Genomic DNA, 21,669 nt, shown 5'->3' on the forward strand with positions numbered 1-21,669 from the left:
AGCAAGYCAGGTAGAGGAGTTAAGGAGGATTTTCTGCTGAAAGGTTCAGCACATGGCWCAGCAGGTTCCTAGTCCAGTTAACTCTGGGAAGAGCAGATTCCCTTCCAAAGCACAGCCRTTCTTTTTGGGGAAAAGGAGTAGAGATGGAACAAGGCTGAATCTTCTGATATTGAACTGGTAGCACCTCTTTCCACTTTTTATGTTAATCTGAAAGCTGGAGTGCTCCTCCAGGAGAAGGGGAGACATAGATTAAATTTATCATCATGACATCAATCAWATAGCCCATATAACCGTATAACTCTCACGACCATGGGTTATATGTCACTCACAAAGCCATATAACCCAGCAAGATGCTCTTCTTGTCAGACTGAAAGCTACAACAGATGAGAGCACTCTGAACCCATGTTGAAATTACGCCATTCTATAGGAAACAATTCACAACAAAAACCAAATTGAGAGAGAAGAAAAGGTTTCTGGTTGTCATTCTCAGCATTGCTCACCACATAAAATGCAGTAGTAGCTGAAAAGGGCCTTCTTTCTGATGGTTCCTGCTCTGTCCCGAAGCTTTCAGCAYCATACTTTAACTCTACTTCATGTCAGATTAAAAAAAAAAATGGCAGATAAAAATACTAGGTGAGATTTTTTTGTGAGAGTTGCCACTGTATGAGTCAAACTGCTTACAGTTGCTTTTGCTGATGGCCAATAAGATTAACAGGACACAGGAAGCATCGGGACAAACTACCTGCATTAATCCACAGCAGGCAAGGACATTTTGTGCTGCCCTTTCGGGTGATACCTGTGCTTATATAAATGAGTCCCTTCCAGAGGTCTTTCAGGTCACATCGTGTCCTACACCTTCAGTGTTRACTGTGGGTTGTAGCTGTAACATTTCCTCATGGTCTAGCTGAATACGGTGCCTGACTAGAGCTTGTCTAAATTAATTATTCTGGCTAATTAGCAGAAATCTGAAGCACAACATGAGAGGAAATATATTCCAGGAATGCTAAATTAATAACTACTAACATTGTCCTCAGTTACTAGATATGGAACGTAAGAAGCATAGCAACAGTGATAATTGCCTTAAAGTAGTAAAAATGAAGGATTAGGGAAAGTGTTTGGGTAGCCTGTAGGATTGAGAGGTCAAAAGGTAATCTGCAGCATTTTCATTTCACAGACATGGACTAAATCCCTACAACAACTGTGTAATTTTGATGTAGATTTCAACATATTAACATGAAATTCCAGGCATGTATAAACAGAGGTTGTGTTATTCATTCCTACTGCAAACTGACCACTTTTCCAAAAAATGCAGCTTCCTTGGCCTGCACAGAATGGGTGACTACGTAGTGCTGATGTCTCCTGAGAACAGTTTTACTTTGTCCCACACTGAAGAAGAAGTAATGGAAAAATGAATATATTTAGCATTTACACAAAGCCTTTTGGAGAAATTTCTGACCTTACCTCAATGGAACATTTCAGCCTTTGTATTTATGGAGGCTAGGAAGAAACACTCTGAGTTCTTGTCCTAAAACAGGATTGTCCTCCTTCTTGGAGCGGCATAACTCCAGATTTGATTAGAGCTATTAATGAGGTCAAATGATGCTTTTAGGCTGGTAGCTAATGTAAACCAAATCTATTTATCACTTTGGCAGTGGTTCCTGCAAGAAAGTTAATGACCATTAGTGTGCGGCTAGCTGGCCAATCAGGAACCCTGTTCCTTGTGCAAAAGGCCGACGGTAGTAATCAATCATCATCATCCTCATCATAATGGTGCTGCTAAATGAGCTTCTAAAAAAGAAGAACAACGTGGCTATTAACCTTAACTGCATCTTGAAAATAGATTTCTTCCTACAAAGGCCATCACTGTTATGTGGGTTGCAGCCTTGATAGTTTCTTGCCGAATAAAGGAGGTTGAAATAGTAGGCAAGGGCACAACCTGTATTTAGATTTTCTGCTTCAGTCTTTTAAAATAAAAATGAAAGTTTAAAAAGAAGAAAGGTCAAAGCCTACCTTTTTTGCTTTTTAATAGCAAGTGAAAACTACGTTTTCCCCAAGAGACTTCAGTTGTATTGTCAGTTAATAACCCCAAAAAAATTTTTTTTACATTTGCAGTCTAACTGTCTAGTAACATCTAGATTCCACAAAATTCTATATCCTTAAAAACATTTTATGACACATTTTGATATTGACAGCCATATCACATGATATTAGAAGTGGTTATTGTGAAGACTGCTGTGCATATCCACGAGTGGTCTTTTCTGGGGGAGTTTGCCTTTGCCAGGAAGGAGTGGGAAGAGTTTTCTGTCCTGGTACATGTTGAGATAGAAGCGAGGAATGCCAAGGGAACACTCCCTTCCATCCCAACGTTATGGCAATGCTCAGGACAGCTGGGCCCTTTGTGCCACCTCCCTCAGAATTTACAAATACCAGGAACACAGTCTAATAGACTGAGGTTGTGAAAACATTTCAGCTAGAGTGCCCGGCATGGCCTTGGGACCATGCTATGGATGGGCTTCAGCGAATAGCCCATCAGGCAGCCTCACGCTTAACTGCTCCATCTTGCCAAATGTTGCACAAACGAGGGCAGCTGAGTCCACCCCATTCCTGGCCCCCATTCCCACGATCCAGTGTCACTCGTATATCGTTCTCAAAAAATCTACCGTGCAGGTGGCTTATTCTCTCCCATTTACTGGGCGGACCAGACTGCCACATCAATGCTAGAGATGCCTGCCAGGTTTGCTCTCCCTCATGCCCCTACACAGCTGAATCAACGGACAATTTGATCCCCTTGGAAAGATCAATGCATACAGCCACAACCGGCCTGTCTTGGTCCTACGAGGATGGATGGAGAGCCAGGCAGGCGAGGGATCAGCAGGGTCTCCATGCTTGCATCCTGCTCTGCTGCAGTCCAACTCTGGCACATGGTATGGGCCCTTGGGCATCGTATGTTAGGTATGCAACCCCACGCTTGCTGTCCAGGCCCCACGACCAAGAGTATGAGCAATTCAAGCATCCAATTGCAGCCGAATTGACCAGACCAAATTTGACTTTAAACCACCAAAGTGTGTGTTGTTGACCACCTCTCTGAACGCATGACTCATGCTGACACTACCTATGAGCAACTGCGCATAGCTATTACAAGGACATACATGGGTTTATGGACACCCTAGAAACAAACATGACCCTCTGGGGCGTTTTGGTTCTGGTGACTAGAGATAGGCAATTTCCTTTCACACAGAGCCTTTATGTGATTGAAGTACAACCATTTCTGTGAAGAATTATTAGTCAAGTCCTTTTAGCTTTGAATCGAATTGGCATTGTCAGAATATGTAATCTCTTGATTGCAGCTCTAGAAACATGGTGGTTAAGGCTTCATAAATGACTATTGCCTTTAAAGACAGTTTATTTGTTCTTGCATTTTATCACCAATTCTCTGTCTCAGAAAAGTCTTCTTAGGACCTGCCTTGGATTATCTCCAAAATCAATTCTAATGTAAGTCTAACACCAGAGTGCCCCAGGAGCTCAAGTGCCAGAAATGCCTTCTGGGAAGGAATGGGTCTTGCAGACAAGACTGTGCAGTCTAAGGGGCTATTGAATGCACCGTATTTTTATTTGGGGCATTCCTGTTAGACTGTTAGCATAGTTCTGTCAGCTGGTTTCATAGTTACTCAGAAGYCTGAGGACCAACTCTCTGCCTTGATCTGGAGGTTGGTCTGGAAGACCAGAAAGGACCATGGCTGGAGTTGGAYTCAGCTCAGATACTCTTTTCAGCAAGTTCCAGCCAAAACCACCTTGTATCTTTCACGGCCAAAACCTGGCAATAACCTTGGCCACTGGTGAGCTATGCAGGCTCCGCTCTGGCTTTCCAGCTTCCCTGGAGAAAAAAAGCGACATTCATGTCCTACATGGAAGGAAGGGGTAGACTGTCTTGTGATGATGAAGTGATCCTGGGATTAGCACCAGGGCTGCCCAAGCCCAGGGGGTGAGCACACTGACTCTTCCCAGTGCAAACTGATGCATGTGGGCAAGGGCAGAGCAGCGAGGGAAACCAACGGTACAGAAGTCTTAGCGCTTTCCCCATGTCAACAAGTTTTGATATGAAACCTCTGTGGGTCATGGGCTGTGCATGACACTGAGAACCCCTGCCAGGAGGATCTCGTGGAGGCACTAAGAGGGTTATTCATTGTGTGKTGCACAGAGGCAGGGTGCTGGGCAGATGGGATGTGGCAGTGTGCATGCCTGGCACATGCTGCAGGGCTGAGAGGAGGACGTGGCTCTGCGAGTGACTCACGAGGGCCCCGTGGAGATGTCTACGCAGCCCGCGGCCGGGCTGGGGAGCGTGCGCCCCGCGGGCAGGGCTGCCTTGTCATTGCTGCTGCGTGCGCTGTCTCCTCCAGCGAGGCACGTCTTCTGAGCCCGTGCCTCCAGGCACTGCCCACACACAAATAAGTGCCTATTAATAACGATAATATTTAACTAATCTTGCTCTTTCAAAGTTRTAGCTGCACATTTCAAATGACAGATCAAGAAATGCAGGCATGCAGTTGGTTTCACCGGGCAAATGCCGTTGCCCAGCAAAAGAATCACACGTTYATAGATAAAATCCAGTCACAGAAGAAAACAGGTCTCCTCATACCAGCACTTTCTGCCTGCATACTGTAACTGGCCCGTCGTTCATTAGAAATAAATTTAAAAACAAAGGTTTAATGCTAGCTGGAAGAAGGAGGATGTTTCTAGTTTGCTCCTTGATTGCTTTTTTAATTGATTTTTCATGACTACAGGTATGCAATTATTATTTTCTTAGATCATGCTGGACAATGAAGATAAGGAAATGTTCTCAAATTTACTGGAAATTGGTCTTGTGAATGTGATGCAAAATTAAAAACAACAAAAGCTTTTATGTCTGAAAGTATTAATTGATTTTAGAAATGAACTGTATCCATGATTTTTAACTACAGAATATATATGTTTCACAATGAAGTGAACAGCAGGTAAAATGTATAAATAGAACTTTCTGTTCTATAGGTGAGTCCCTTTAACCTGCCTTTATATTACATAATARGAAAGGATGAAAATAGGTTCATCCCAAAACTCTTGAAGGGCTAGAAAAAGCAGATATATGAACCTGCTTAGTATCTGTTCAAAATTGATAATAAGGCTTTGCCTGCTTCTGGAGAGATTGATGCAAAAGATCAAGTCCTAAAGTGTCATAATTTTTATGAGCTCAAAGAATTACATTATTTATAAGCTGAAAATGCTTTGCTTTTTGACATTTGGTCTTCTTTCACATGGAGAGAGAGCAAATTTCACTAAACATCATTACAGAATTTAATAGGTGGCAACTGAAACTTAGAATGGGCAACAAGGCCGAGGAACAAGGGGGTTATTTGAGCAGGTAAGTTCATCAAGTTAGATACATATGAGAAGCAGGTAAACTCTATTCATGCTCTGCTATCCAATACTTTGCCTGAATCCATGAATTCTGGGCACAATATCCTGTTTTGATAATAAAATGGCAAGAGTCCGGAAAAAAATGATTATTTTAATGACTTTAATAGGTGAAAAATTATTATCAAAAATTATTATATTAGCACATCGTGATAAATAAAACTGCTAGCCTGTTTACTTAAGCTACCTCTGCAGTGATAAACAAAATTGATTATTAAGGGTCCAAACTCTCTGCAAACATGGTACATTTTCACTCTGCAAACCAGGAACATTTTCACTTTTCATGAGGCAATAATTACCCTGCTGACAGTAATTGCTGCACAGCCAGGTGGGAAGCGCTATGTTCCCGTCTTTCTTTTCATCAGCTCCGCTATTTTAGATGAAAATAGTCATGCATAAAGTATGGCAGCAGTCTCCTGACTTCCTGTTTGGGAAGAAGCAACCCCAAAGAGGTGGCTGAGCAGCTGTGTGAGGCTCCTGGTGCTGGAGAACTGATGCTCCACTGAGACCTGGGGAGATGTGAGGGGCCTGGAGCTGGGTCTGAGCGAGCTGTGGCTGATGCCTGGCCCTGGAGCCTGGCACTGCACCAGTGCACCCATCATATCTTCCCTACAGTGCTATCCAAAGCCATACCCAAAGTCATATGTGTTTTAATGTCTGCATTTCTGTAGCTGCAACGCSTACTGCCATCGTGAGAGCCTTTGAGATTTGCTAATGAAAAGTGCTATAGATGAGCCATTTTTACTTGACACCTTCTAAATGAATGTTAAATCTCAGTAAGAAATAAAATTGCTAATCCCTTTTAGTGAAAACAGTGTATGAGACCACTGATAGTTCTTTTCACAGGAACTGTTCTGCTTTAAAACCTAAGGCTATATCAAATAAGACTATGTCTTAAGTTTGTATATGTTAGTAGATCGTGGACTAACAGGCAGAATCTGTATAATATCACCTTGTCAGAAATCATACATGCATTTCTTCTTTAAGAAAGGCACTATACCTGCATAATGTTTTATAACAAAATAYACAGAATTAGCTTTTCCTTTCTTGGCAAAGAAGTTTTTAACTAATTTTAGAACATTTTAAAATTCAATATGCTCTATGTGTGACTAATTCTTCTGGTATGCAATAACAGCCATTCCTGTTTTGAAAGATCAAGTAAACCGTAGTCTCATATTTGCAGGGGAAACCCTGAAAATGTGGCATAAGTACATCCCCAAGTGCTTAAGCACAAAGAAGCAGAACAAAAAACAAAAAACAGCATTCATTGCATATAATGAATGTAATCTGCTAAGAAAAGCAGCCAGAGCATAATTGATTTTTCCCATCAGTTTCATTACTTTTTAGTCTCATTCTCCTGAATTCAGAATCCTGGGATTGATATGGCTAGAGCATTTTGTTCCTTTGAAAATGCCAGTTTAAAGTCACAGGCATGACTCCTTTTTTACTGCATTTTTCCTTCAACCTATCAATCAAAGTTTGAAGTGTAACACACACTAAATGTCACAAGAAAAGTGAAATGCTCTTTAACCACCAAATACCATTGTCCACAACATGATTGGAAACACTCGTCTCAAGCTTCTACAGTTCTTTTCTTCTCTGCTGAATATTCGCCCTGTGAGTTGTTTTGTCCCTCCTCAGGAAAGTATCTCGCCTCAGCTGCTGTTGGTGCAAATATATGTTTTTGGAAAGCCTTCAACACGGCTGTCTGCCTTCCAGGTTTGGTTAGAAGCTCCAGCTTTCTTCATCTTCCCCAGCTGTTCAGCRTGTCCAGTACTTTCTCTGGCAATTACCTGGAGCTGAAATCCATTTATTTTATTTTAAATGCTTTATGCCAGCAGGTATCATGAGCTGGTAGGAGGCATCAGTGTAAGAAATTACCTACTTGTTCAAAAGCATCTTCCCCAGAGGTCTTGCCTTTCCCTATTCCATTTTTTATAGTAATCAACCACAGGTTTGGCCCGAGAGAGAGGACTTTATTTGTTTGTTGAACTGCACAGTGCTATGAAGGTTCATAGGTGGGCCCATGTCTGTCATAAGGGACATAGCTGTGCAATGGGCAGCCAGGTTTCTCCTCTGGGCTGCTGTTTGTCAAGCTGGGGRGACATACATGATAGTGGGGGTATGGCTTGTTTGCTGAATGCTATGGAAGGTGCTCAGGGCAGAAACACTTGTATTTGTGCAAGACAGGGGGTAGGAAAAGCAGGCAGAAGGGAGGTAGATGCGATGGGATGGTGGGGCTGTGAAAGACACTACTGAGCAGAGCAGGACATGGAGCAGAGCAGGGAGCAGGACATGGAGCAGGCCAGCCAGGCATCAAAGCCAACAGCAGGAGCTTTTCYGGGGCACCACACTGCTTTCCATCCCGCCAGGGAAGCTGCTGCCAGGTGGCCAGGCTGAAAGCCAGCCTGCAAGAACCAATGGGCTGTGACACAGCAGGCTCAGCTTAGTTTTAACTCCTTTTTATTTATATTCTGTTTCATCTGAAGTTTAGGGGGGAACAGGCTGATCAACAAAGGAGCTATTTGTTTTAGTATTTATTTGGATGAAACCTGACTTTTGAGCTTGAAAGCCCTTGTGATCCCTGTGAAGAAAGAGGCACCCTGGCAGCCTCACTTAGGCTTTTTGTCTGACTCACCACCATGTCATACCTGGAAACCCCTCTGCCTCACTCTAGCTGTGGTCCCTCTCCAGAGATGAGGAGCAGAGGAGCTGATCAGACTGAGCAATGTGGAAAGAGAGGCAGAAATAGTTCTGCTCTGCAGAAAGAAAATGTTCTGTTGAGTCCTGTTTTTTACCAAGACATAGAACCTAACATGTCCCCTAAAAGCACTAACAGTGCTATATCAGAAAGCCCTGCAAATTCCAATAGCACGAGTGACTTCGCCTTCAGGGAAGTATTTTAGTCACTTCATGCATTTTGGTCTCCAGCTTTGGAAGCATGTAGTAGGCTAATCAGGTACAATAAGCTGTTAGGAGCAGCCCAAGAATCTTAGYTAAATCTGTAGCCATGTTTAGGGTTACGGCTAGATTCAGTGTCAGTTTGCTGGGAAAGATGGGACAGCACAAAATTTACATAAACAGAGGGGCAGATATTGAAGTCTAGCATGCTTGCCAGGGTGGTTCTTGAGTATTTAACATGTATAAAAGATCCTTTAGATCTCAGGTTCTTGAACAGTCTCTAAATAAGCCAACAGGGACATGAGTGGTTTTACTTTATGTCAGAGGAACRTACACAGATGCAGAGGATACAAATATTTGGGACAAGCAGATGATAGATCTTTTTGCAAACAGTCTTATTCGTGGCTGGCTATGTCACTGCTGTCTCATGTATCCAGACAATGATGAGATCTGATTTTTTTTTTCACAGTAGTGGTGTATACTTTTGTGGCTGCTAACAATGAAATTTGCATTATAATATATGACTTCCCTAAACTTCTGCCTTCAGTTATGCTTTCTTGAGCATAATCATGTTTCAGAAATCTCCTGGACATACAATATTTTCTTATGTTGGAAGATAGGAGGATACCAGGATGGGAGGATATTTGATCAGCAAAGCCCATCTGATCACTTTTAGAGGGTGTTTTGAATGTGGGGAACTCTCACTGTCCAAACATACGTTTTTTAGTCCAGTTATGGCTTCAGTAACTTCCATAAATTGTTTTGAGAGATAGCCGTATGCAACAGCACGCTGCATGCTGAAGCAAGAAAGAGGGGAAATGTCAGCATGAGAGCATTCATTAAGATATTTAGTAGTAGTTTCTTCTAGGGACAGATCAGAGGTACAGCCATTAATTTGAGCCACATCATAAAAAAAAAATGAAACAAACATAATAAAAGTGGAAATAATGTTTTTTAAATGTGCTGTTAAAGCTAGGTATCATATATAATGGTGTTTGGCAAGGAGATGTAGCTGCATAAACCTGAAGGCTAGCATTAAAATCATCAGGATTTGTACGTATTGGCAGTTTTTATCTTCTTGTTTTACAAGTTGTTCTACCATGTATCAGCATTTCCTTTTCTTTGCATCGATCACTTCTGCATTCCTTCTTCTGTGAACAGTGGTATCTATTATTAAGTCCTTGCTCTCAGTACATTTTCTTTTTTCTTTAAGTAACTTCTGGTGAAAGTCAAACCAGTTCTCAGAACATGGCCCTTGGGAAGTTTTTGTAAAGAAGTTGTAAATGGGGCTATATATTACCTGTTCTCCCTGATTAGAAGCGTTAAGTGCAAAAAAGCAAAGATAAAACTTCACTTTAATAAATGAGAACTGCCACAGCTCTCGATGTTCAGGCTACCACCAGTTTAGATTAATGTCATGCTCTTCACATACAACAGTTTGGCAATTGCAGCTTCCTGTTTATTATCATGTCCCTTCTGAAACACCTTATTAATATTTATCAATTCTGACGTGGCAGTGGCCTCCTTTGTAGAATAATATGGAATCTGCCATCATCTGATAGTCCTTTGCTGTCAGCCCTAGTTTAAGTAGGGCTGTTCTTGCCTATGTGAGAGTCATCAGAGGATGGACAGCGTTCTCAGTATGGCAGTCTTCACTTTGTAACTCATCTCCTCTGTTCCTTCCTGACCTTCCTTCTCTTCAGATCCTTTTTTAAGACAGAAACGTTTCACAGAAAGGAAGGAAAATTATTAGCATTAAGGATTTTGTTCTGTCATACAGACCACAGCACTTTGATGCTGTTACACATTTTCTGTCTTCCTTTTTACTGTCTTTTCCTCTGGGGTCAAATGTCCTCTGAGGCATTTGATAATTTTAGATTGTCTAGCTAAAATGTCAGTATTAGACCCAAGGCCCTTACCTCTCCAAGCATTTTGTAAGGCTAAGTAAGGATATCTTTATATAAAGAGCATAATTTTTAGCTCTTAAATTGAGTAACTCATTAAGAAGTGTTTTCCTTTGAACCCAGTGTATTCAGTGGAACAAGATTTAATGACAGGTTGAGACACAACCTATATTTAGTGTAGGGCAATAGAAGAAATCCATACTGAGGACCTGTGAGCACACTGCACGTGTCGTGGGGATGATACTGGAGAGGTCTGCTCTGGTGAGCTATGCGTCTTCTGCAGTTGGAGCATAGATGTTCTGGGGGCATATATTCCCWTTTAGTGCCTTCAATGCACTCCCATGCTGCTAACCAGCACGAGTCCAGGTGTGGTAAGTGGGGATGGTCTGGAGATTTGCCTCCTAAGTGCACTCCTAGCCCAAACTAAAATGCTAATGGAAGTGTACCATGAAAGGTCTGTGTAACTGAAGGACCACAAGTGCACCAAAAGGCCCACAACACGCCCACAASTCACTCTGACGTTAATGGAGGGGAAGGGCAGAGAGGGGAAGGAGAGCTCACAGGTTCTTTAGCTGTGTCCATGTTCAACAGGAGTGAAGGATGCAGCATTGGTGCCTGAAATGCCTGGTTATCAACAGCCTTAGTTTCACTTCCCTGTTATTGCTCTGCCAAGCATTTTATTTGCTCTGCAATCTCCTCCTTTTGCAGATAGTAGGCTCTGTTCCTGCATTTCTAAACACAGTCCTAGATTGTGCCCTGTTTTGACTGGATCAACAAGACTAATTCAAGACCTCTCTTACTGAGTTTGCTACCTTGGCAGATCCCCTCCCGTAGATTTGCTTTAGCAGCCTTTAAGAATCACTGAATCATGTAGTGATTCATGACAGCTTTTTCCAAATAAGTATTATTTATTTGCCCACAGGAACTGAGCAGAGAATATAGCACTGACTTGCCGGAAAGCTTACACACATATTAATTATGCTTAAACCTTAGCTTTTCCTTGATAGTATAGGGAAGTATTGCTGGTTTCAAGGCACCCCCTTGTGCTGGCACTGGGTAAGACAAGTTGTACAAGAAGCTCCTGGCTTCGTCCCTTGGTTAAGGTCTGTGTTTTTTATGTCACCCACTGTCCTTCATCTACAACAGAGGTCTGTTATTTGGTACTCATGTCCTAAGCCCCTGAGGTTTCGTGCTGAGCTACAGAACCTAATCAAAATGATTTAAGACGGATGGAGCTAGTGTTCAAACTGCAGGGAGCACCAAGGAAATGAAGTTATTTGAAAATTATGCATATGGGTAGAAAACTCTTAATAGTTTAATAAACTGCAAAGATGCATTGTGACCATTATACATCTCTGAAATGATCAATTCTGTAATAACAGGAAGGTTCATATGCTATCCATAAGGTATTAGTAGATACAGGTCATAACTGCTATGTCAAAAAATTAAAGGCTATGGTATGAATTTTCAAAATTGGTAAATTAGTTGTTTCATTTTGAATGTGCACCAGACTTTGCAAATAAATAATTTTTAGGAGCTCATTTTTTTTCAGAAAATTAAACTCCTCTGGCAGTATCATGAATTGGGAAGCCCAGAAAAAATGAAAGCTTTACAAGACTTTACTCATTCTGGAAAATCTTGTCTGTATTGTGTAAAATGATTAACATTTAGAATTACTCAAGTAATGCTTTTGAAAGGAAGCAAACACCACTTCAAAGTTGGTGGTATCTCTAGGTTTCACTTGTTCTAAATCTAACACGTGCATCAAGCACCCACAATATTTGCTTGAACAATCTCTGTCAGTGACAATATTCTCATGAACCATCTGCTTGACAGAGATAGTGCACTTCTGTTAGGAAAAACATCTATTCTTTTTTGTTGTGCTTTCGCGGAAGTGAGTATTGAACCTGTTTTGGAAACGTCCAAATTTTGGGTTACCTTTCAAAAAGTTCTTTCCTTTGTTATTTATGCTTTCTTTAATAAAAAATAATTAAATTAAAAAGAGGGCATTTTCTTTGAAAGGATAAATGAGGAATTCTGCATGATTCGTGGTTTCTCAGGTATTAATTTGATGATCATTTAATTGTATCACAAGAGCTAATGAGGGGTATTAAATTACAACAGACAACACATCAYAGAAGAGCTGCTAAAGACACCTCCAGGTGTTTGAACTGCTCCATGGGCTCCCTGCATTGTGCTGTGGAAACACAAGGCAATGGTGCCAGAACCCACTTGACATAYAGGCACCTGACTCCACTGCCTCCACAAGCTTTTTCAACTGTTGCAGTTGTATATGGGTCATATACAGCCCAACTTAATTTTCTGTGAGCTTATGGATGTTGACTTTGCCCCTTTTCTTTCCTACCATGGTGCCACCATGCCCACATGGTCCCTTCCCACRGTCCAGCTTCTTCTGCCCTTGACCCCCTGGAGTTTTAGAGCCCCACTGCCAAGGCAGCAAACCAAGAGCAGGTGCATTTAGGGTCATCATTCATTTCATATGGACAAAATTCCTCTAAATTAGCTTCAAATGGAAAGCACAGCATTATTTAAGTGCAATTTGAAAGGCTGTGTCTAGCACATGTAAGTGAAGTATGGAATTTGGAAAGAGCACACAACAGTGAAAGGCACTGGTTCCTTGACGAAAATATAATACTTTTTAGCAGAACCCATGAAGTGTTACCACACCAGATTTGAGGATAATGTTAAGTCATTAATGCATGAAATAGAAAGTAAGTTGTGATAAGCGCAGATCTAAATACAATTTTAACTGCAGAATTGTTGTTGATGACTTCATAAAATACATCCCTTAAACAGCTGTTAATCTATTCACTGTTTATCTTTTAGCATTCATTTGTTTAGTAATCAGTTCTCATTTGTTCTACATATGGTGCTGCTCCTCTCATAGAGCAGCTGCATTAAATGAACATTTGGAGGCACAGTAAGTGTTACAGAAATTATTGATTATTTTTGTCTCTATCACCAAGGACATCTGAATAAAAGGTAGAAATATGGCTATTAAACTTAGGGTAAGGTGTAAGATGTTTTATGCTGTTCCTGAAGTGGTGCTTTCTAGTGGAACTTCTTGTGACTGTGCTTTACACTCTGCTTAGCTCCTTTAAGCAATTAATTTTCTCTATTTATACTGTCCATTCTCTTCTGTGATTCACTGACGTCAACATGTCAGATTTGATTCACTCTTCAGTTTTGCTGTGTATCGTATTAGAGACCTTGGGGTAGTGCATTGAGAGACTATCTTGCAGACCCGAAAGGCTGAGTACATTTAGAGATTTTAGAGAATGACAGCTTATAACATTTAAAGTTTTCTCAGGTATTTTGGTTAAATGGGAGAAGGAGTGGTCATTAAAGCTGATTTGTATGAGGATAATTCTCATCTGAAGTACTTGCATTTAAATGTCATCTTCCTTTTTTTCCAAAATCCTGATGTTTTGCAAGAGCGCTTATCATAGTCAGTGTATAGTATTATTTATTTATACTTCAGCTATGTCCAGAGCCCTGAATTGAATAAATAAACTGAACATAAGCCTTTATTTATAGGAATGTTGATGAAAGTCTAGTTATTTACTAAAACCGTGCTAATGTTAGGGCATGATGACTAATAGCATAAATGCCCTTGGACTGGACAGTCCTCTGTGCTTGCTGGTGACCTTGACCTGCATCTGTAGTGAGGACTGTGCAAGTCTGCCAAGTGCAGCAGTGGGCACAGGAGAAGGGCTCTTCATTAAAACTGCCTGCTGGGGTTGTGAGCCGAAAGGAGATTCCCAGATTCTGCCACAATGCCAGGTGGGTTCAGGGGACAATTCAGATAAGAAGCAAGCAAATTCTCAAATGTGCTGAGTGTTTTACACATTTAGTGTAAATATTTCAGGTATATTGTTTTAAACTGGTTGATTAATCCAAATAGCTGCAAGTTAGCTTGATATTTGTCACTGGGCATGTAAATAGAGCCCGTGTGATGTGTTAAATGGGGGTTGTGTGTGCAAATGCTCATCCAGGAGAAATGTACACACAATGACAGGGCATTTTAGAAAGCATCTCAGGTATTTCTGCATGACATTTTCATTGAAAAAGCCTCAGTTGTAAGAGAAGCATGCTTGTTGCTTAATTTAACCCAACTAACATTTTGCTGCTTTCTCTGTGTGTTTCTTTTTCTCTTCCAGTGCCACCTTGGGCCTTAATAGCCATAGCCATAGTTGCAGTCCTATTAATTCTTACCTGCTGCTTTTGTCTCTGTAAGAAATGCTTGTTCAAAAAGAAGAACAAGAAGAAGGGAAAGGAGAAGGGAGGGAAGAATGCTATTAACATGAAAGACGTTAAAGATTTAGGGAAGACCATGAAAGACCAGGTAAAGTCTCCCTCCTTTTCTTTAACTTTTAAGTTGCATTTGAAGGATTCTGCCTGATGTCTCTGGCCATGCGTCCACTTGTTGCCTCCCTTGGGGCTCTGTGAAGAGGGGACGATTGGGAGCGCGTTCTCGGTGGTGTCACCAAAGATGCCTTTGGATGTGGCACCACTGATGAAGCCATCAACCAATTTCCCTTCCCTCTTAAAAATAATGAACATGTAATGTTTCATATGGAAAGTGCATGAGTATTTTGGTTGTCCCAAAAGTGCAGCTGTAAGCTATTCTGTCTTTTTTATTTCAGGACCAAGTATGGTGTTTATATATGTTTATATTTCTGAGCTTACCTGACAGACAAGTAGTTCTGCAGTCTAAATCTCTTTTCTCCACAAGAGCAAAAATTTAGCTGAGAGAGAAGAAAACAGAATAGTGTAGTAGAGGAAAAAAAAAAAAAAAAAAAAAAGCAATCGAAGAAACAAAGAAAACAACCAAAAAGAAAGAATGAAAGAATACAGCAGAATTCAGCCAAGTGATGATGGGAGATTTATATTTGTAGGAGAGAAGAGGAGGCTGAAGATAACAGAACATACTTTTAGCAGCAAGTCAGCTGAATAACTTGGAGGAAAAAGATTTGCATTGTGTCTTCTGAGCAGCATCTTTTTCACAGTGGCAGAAAAACCTGTCTGTCAGAAGAGTAAAAGGTTGGAGGACTTAATTCTCAGGACTACAGAATTAGTAGGAGGGTGCAAACTGCAACACAGGCAGTTCCATCTCCACGTGAGGAGGAACTTCTTCCCTGTGAGGGTGACAGAGCCCTGGCACAGGCTGCCCAGGGAGGCTRTGGAGTCTCCTTCTCTGGAGATCTTCCCAACCCACCTGGATGCCGCCCTGTGCCCCGTGCTCTGGGTGTCCCTGCTGGAGCAGGGGTTGGACTAGATGATCTGTAGAGGTCCCTTCCAACCTTAACCATCCTGTGATTCTGTGATTCTATGAATTAATTAACATGTTCTTGGAAGAAAATAAAGCTTCTTCCAGTTGTCCTCTTATCTGATGATTAGGGTGCTACAAATTCATATGGCAAATTGTTGAGACTAAGTAGAAGAATAGGGAAATAAATGTGAAGCTGGCTGTATTTACTGCATGGCCAGATTTCCTAGGCTAAGAAGACAGCTGTATTTTAAGATAGAAATAATGGGGAAACTTGAACTACTGCTTTGAAAAAGCCTTTCAGTGGGAGATGGTAATTTAAAGATATTGTATGCTCAATTTTGTACTTCCAAAATCCATGGTAAGGCTGAATCAGAGCAGTCCTAATTGAAGAGAGAAGATGAAACCTGGTAAGGAATAAGCAGTTCCTTCCACAAAGTGGGATCTAGTATGTGCAGAAATGTGGGCTGAAGGCAGGTTAATTAGAAGCACCGACCAAAGCTGGGAATGCAAGGACTAGGGAGAGCTGGTGAGGAGCAGCATCCAAGATAAAAACCCTAGAGCAAGGTAATGAAGGGATTCACGGAGCAGTCTAGAAGTGGTGGGATACCACTGTACAGCAGTGGATCAGCTCTCTTATTGCCTATCAGACAGTCCAAATCAGCCTAGGACAGCCTCTGAGTAGAGCTTAAAAGCAGAGAGTAGAGTTCTAATCCATAAAGGAAAATAATGGATAAGCTTTAAAGGCACAGAGCTACTTCCAGTTTCAAATAATGGCCAAAGAGACAGCTTTTGTTGTTTTTCACCAGAAAGAGAAAATCACTGTAGATGCTGGTGTTTTGTTGCTGTTAATGTCACTTAATTGCAGAAGCCACTCTGGAGATGTTGATGCATTGGACGTCAGTTAACTTAACATTTAATTTTACATTGATATTTTATAGTGACCATAGTATAGTATCATCATCTGAGTCCTGAGGGAAAGAGTGAGGTTCCACTTTGGATCTCAGACTGTATGTACACTCCGCATGCTTACAGCTAACAAAGCTCACACCAGTTGCCTGGCCTAGGCACCCATTGTGTTTCTACAGCTAGTAGGCAATGCAAAGCAGATTTCTCTGCAGCCATCCCAGACTGCTGTATCACCACTAACCATCCTGGCAAGGAAAGCAAACGGCTGGAGAACCTTGTGTCTGTGGACAAGTGGAGCACCTTGGTGCTGGACTTCAGTCTTGGCTCCACCATCAGGGACGACGTTTCATGAGCAACTCTGATGTGCTGGAGTGCAAGCTGCAGGACACCAAGTCCTCCACAAGACAAATTCACAGCTGAATTGAATCTGGCCTGTGCATTAAATCACTGTATCAGAGACACACTTGTAAGTCTGGAATGTGAATTCCAGAGTTAAGATCAATGAGTGTGAGCTTAGAAAACACTAGAGTAGAAATATCAAGTCTTCTTTGCTTGAAAAAAAAATTATACTAATTTTGTTTTCTCCATATGATGAATGTGAAGCAAATCTGTTTTCTTTAAGCACCTTGATTTAGCATTCATGGATTCTGTACATTTGATTTATAGACCTTTTTCTAGGTTATTAATATTAAATAATTGTGAGATATTTCCCCTCAGCCATACATGGAAAATCAGATCAATTGCCGGGGTACCTTGGATTCCTGTTAGCCAAATTCCTGCCATTGGAGGAAAAGTAATTTCAAAGAACTGTAATTATATCTGTGGAAAATATCTTGTGATGTTTGTTATGTTCTACCAATGATACTAATGATAACAAGTGCAACACTTTGTTGTGGGACAGAAAATACGCAATTTGTTGACTGATATTTATGTAGAGTTTGTTCCATATCATGTAAGATCATTGTTRTATTTACAATATACAATTAAGTGTTTTTAATTATATTTGTTGGTACCTGGATAAATGACCAAGGATTCTAGGAACAAAAACATTATGAAGGTAAAATTATGTCACAAAATTAATAGTTTAATATTTTTCTCTTTTAATAATTTAATATTTTTCTCTTTAAGGGGAAAATTGGTTTTAAAAAAAAACAGAATCATTAATCTTTTCTCTGTACTTTGATCTATTTTACAGATTATGTAGTTATTTGAAGATTCGCTTCAAAATAATCTGTGTAGTTATTTTAAAGTATTTTGTCCAAATATTTTAGAATGTAATCAATATGTTTTAGTTCTGCATAATTAAATCTAAAGATGCTAAAGATGGTGAAATTAATTTTAACCATTTAAAGACAGTAAAGATGATAAAATTTTTACATCAAAAATAGTTGATGTAAATGTCTTATTTTTAACAAGTGAATGGATACATCACAAACTCTCCAACCTGGCTTCCTCTCCACTGTCTGGGTTTTCAAAGAGAGGCAGCTTRAATTAGCCTATTAAATTCATAGCTAGCAGTCAGTCTGATAGTGTATAATTCTAAGCTTTTGGCATTCAATAGCCCTTTTACTGATTTAATTCCTAATTTCAGAAATCTTGCCTGACTTTCACTTTTTGTCAGCATGACTGATATTGATTCTTAATCCTGATTTATGCAATGCTAAACATAAAATAGTTCAGTAATGAGAAGTGAATCACTTTAGTGCTGTCACACAAAATAGTAAAGGGAAGAACGCTATTTAAAGAAGACAGTTTTTATGTTAAAAAAATAAGTGTAGTTGAAAAATAAGGTGGAAATCTCATGCCCTTGTAAAGGGCACAGTGCAGTACAAAAGATCTGAAATGTTGTCCAAAAAATAAACCAAAAAAACTTACTTTAGTCGCTGTTAGGGCTGAACCTGCCAGTGCTGATCACCTGCTGCCGTTAGCTGAGAGCACGTAATAGCAGCCAAGAGGCACTTGGCATCTTGCAGGATCCCAGCTCCCTGAGCACCTCACTGAACTGGAAAGGGAGTAGCATTGCATAAATCTGAAATTTTCACTCTTGAAACTCTTCTACACTGCAGGCAATTGGTGCTTGTTCAAGTAGAGAGCACGGCTGTGCAAAGGCCAGTGGGAGGAGGTGTTTGTTACAGGATGCAAATCATTATAAGAACGTACTGTGATGAAAAGGTCATTTCTCCATGGTTTTTACTAATGTTTGTGTGTGGATGTTTTAATTTTTATTTCTTCCTTCTATGTCCTCCTTGTCTATGTTGTGTCTCATGACTGTTCTGGATTGTCACTTGCGGTAGGTTTATCTTGCTATTTGGACGCACCTAGTCTAAAGCTCGGACAMATATAGTGTTCTGACAGCTCTGGCTCCTCAGCTGAGATTTATACCTAGCTTTGACACACACATCAAGAGGCTGAACTAAATTGATTGTATTTTCTTTGAGGGGGGTGAGGGGTACAAGAAGAGGTCTTAGAAAAACTGTGTCTGTCCTTTTTCTCTATACTTAAAACTTATTCCATCAAACTGTACTAGAAAGCTCAAGTTGAAAATCAATAGGCACATAAAAATAACTGGTGAGTTTTATTTCCTTTTTATATAAATGCCACTATAGCAAAGGTAGGCTAAATCATTATGCATTTTTAGTGTCTTTTTCTTACCATCACTAAAATGATTGGTACCTCATGAAACTTGCTGTGGGCTCTGTCATCATCTCATCATCATGCAAGGTGTGCACAAGTTATATTCTTAATCAAAGTATGCTCCTTACCAAACCGTTTTAAATAGTCCTACTCCAGAATTGTKTTGGAGTACCTGAGTGAAGACGAGCAAGAGCACTTTTAGAACACCTTCTCATCACAGTTTTCATCTTTATAGTTTTCCTACTCTCTGCCATGCCTCTAAATGTCTCCTACATTTTTTTTCCTTCAGAAAAAAAAAGGACACAGAGTGCCCAGCTCTAGAGATACCGTAAGAGCTGCTGATTTATTGGGTCTGAGTTTAATGTATTGGTACAGAAAAATTCTTGCTTAAGCTCAGCCTGTAGGCTATGAAAAGGAAGAGACTTAATCATTTAAGTCATGAACAGTGGCACTGAAAAATTACTGAATTTTAGCCCTTTTGCTTGGAGAATAATTGCTGTGGTGGTCTGAACCTTTTGTTAGGTCACAACACATTTGTGGAGAAGGAGATTTAATATCTCAGTCACTTCTCATGGCATCAGGTCAAAACACAGTCACTAGTGAAAGATTTTGGTTTTACAGAGAATGYGTCTGTTAGGTGAAAGGGGAGATTTGGGGTCAGCATATGGAGTATCCCCTGGAGTGTATGGAGTGTATTCTTAGCTCTGCTGCTGTCTTGTTGTGGCCTTCAGTCAGTCATCTGACTTCTCTGTATGTTTGTTTTCCTTCTACATAGAAGGAAATTCCTTGTACATTTGGATAATAATGCCACCCTCATCAGAATAGTCTGATTAATGTTCATGTTAAGATCTGTGAAATATTTGGGCATTATGCAGTTATTCGGTATAGGGAGATGCAATTGCATCCAAAAAATCTTCAACATATAACACTTTCCTTGGACTATTTCATCTTTGGATTTTWGCTCTTGAGCTAAAACAAAATACTAAAGGAAAAAAGCTTTCTGTTGTTACATACCCTCAGAAATATTTCAAAGTACTGTGTGCTGACCTGTAAAGCATGAGCATGATCCTAGCCAATATCAAGTCAGTAAAATGCACAGACTTTCATAGAGCCTGGATTTCTCTTGAAGGATCAAATGATTTTATTGCCAGTTATAATCAGATAGTATCTATCTGGAGGAGAGGAATTCCCTTGCTGGCACTGGTCCTTTCTTCTGCACTTTTTCTTTGCTTGCTTGTTTATTTTCACGAGTGAATCCCCAGAGAGTCGTGTGTTTTTTCCATGGAGCCGCCCGTCTCAGCGCACTGTTCTCCATTTGTTGGCATCCTCTAGCTGATGCTGAAGCTTATATTGGCCATGGCTTATCCATAATGCAGTGAGCCATCCTAATTCATACTCCAAAAGACAGTATGTGCTGCAGAGCCATTAGAGAGTAGTCAGTTAGTCAAAAATAATGCAAGCAGGTCATTGTAGGGGAAAAAATGGCTTGATCAGTCATCCTGCATTTTCTCCTGTCACAGACACCAACTGTGTGGGATGCAGAAGACTTAATGAAAAATTTGAAATTACTTTATTACATATATTTAATGTAACCTATTTTATTTCAAGGATTATTTGAAGATACAGGCCTTACTCATTTCCTTGCATGTCTTGCTTTCTGTACTGCAGGTCTAGCCATTGGAAAATTCCATAGTTAAGGATTTTTCCTTCTTGTCTTCTCTTGCTTAACAGAGCAGATTTTGAACTCCTTTTTCAAGACCAGAGTCTGCAGATAGGGAGTGATGTTTAGGAATTGCATTAGCAATACACAATTATTCTTCAAATTGAGCAATCCGAATCATTCTCCCAAGGCATTTACCTGTATCCACTAATTATACAGGAAGCTAAATTTACATTAAGTACCTAAGTTAGTGGATATGAGTACCTACAACAGGAACAGCAGGTCCTATCAATGAGCTAACCCTATGGGGAATATTTAAATGTTTATTTCTTAAGTAAAGGCATTTATTCACTGCAAACAAAATGATCGATGATAAGTATGAATAGCAAAATTGTTTTCAAGCATGAGAAAACCAGATAATGATGAAGTCCTGTTTCGAGGGTGCTCAAATGATGATCTTACGTATTTTCAGAACAACTAAGGCAAAGGACAAATCTTTGCCAGCTTTTTTCTCTGTATATCAGCTGGGCACTCCATAAATCATGTCTGGCTATATTTAGGTTAATTTTCACCACTAAACAGATAGCAGCCCTAATGATTTAGTACGAYGAATTTGTCAAATGGAAATAAATTCAGTGCTCAGATGCTTACCATTGCAAAAGCAAACACACAGCCTGGTGCTCAACACCGCCAGCCACGACCAGGTGGGGATGGAGGTAGAGCTTGCAAGTGCGCTTGCAAGAGCAAGAGCTTTCTGTTCRTGCACATGGGCCCAGCATCCAGAGCAGAGCCCCGGCCCGCAGCATGAGCCTCCAAACTAAGCCCTCAGGTTGAGGCTGTCCACATCTTTTTTTTCAGAAAAAAAAGGCTAACTGCAAGAAAAATGTCTGACTTAACAGCTCCAACTTGAATATACTTCTCTG

At 40.4% G+C, this 21,669-nt stretch overlaps 1 protein-coding gene across 2 annotated transcripts in view; it reads left to right on the forward strand.

The window, feature by feature from the left end:
* The window catches only part of SYT1 (synaptotagmin 1), a 334,456-nt gene that overhangs the window by 225,802 nt on the left and 86,985 nt on the right, over window positions 1-21,669 (forward strand). For both annotated transcript variants that reach the window (XM_026040975.1, XM_026040974.1), the window contains exon 4: window positions 14,435-14,619. In XM_026040975.1, the coding sequence (XP_025896760.1) occupies window positions 14,435-14,619 (185 nt within the window). The remainder of the gene's footprint in view (window positions 1-14,434; window positions 14,620-21,669) is intronic.

The sequence above is a fragment of the Nothoprocta perdicaria genome, unplaced genomic scaffold, assembly GCF_003342845.1.
Source record: "Nothoprocta perdicaria isolate Ctin4 unplaced genomic scaffold, notPer1 scaffold_272, whole genome shotgun sequence".
NCBI lineage: Eukaryota > Metazoa > Chordata > Aves > Tinamiformes > Tinamidae > Nothoprocta > Nothoprocta perdicaria.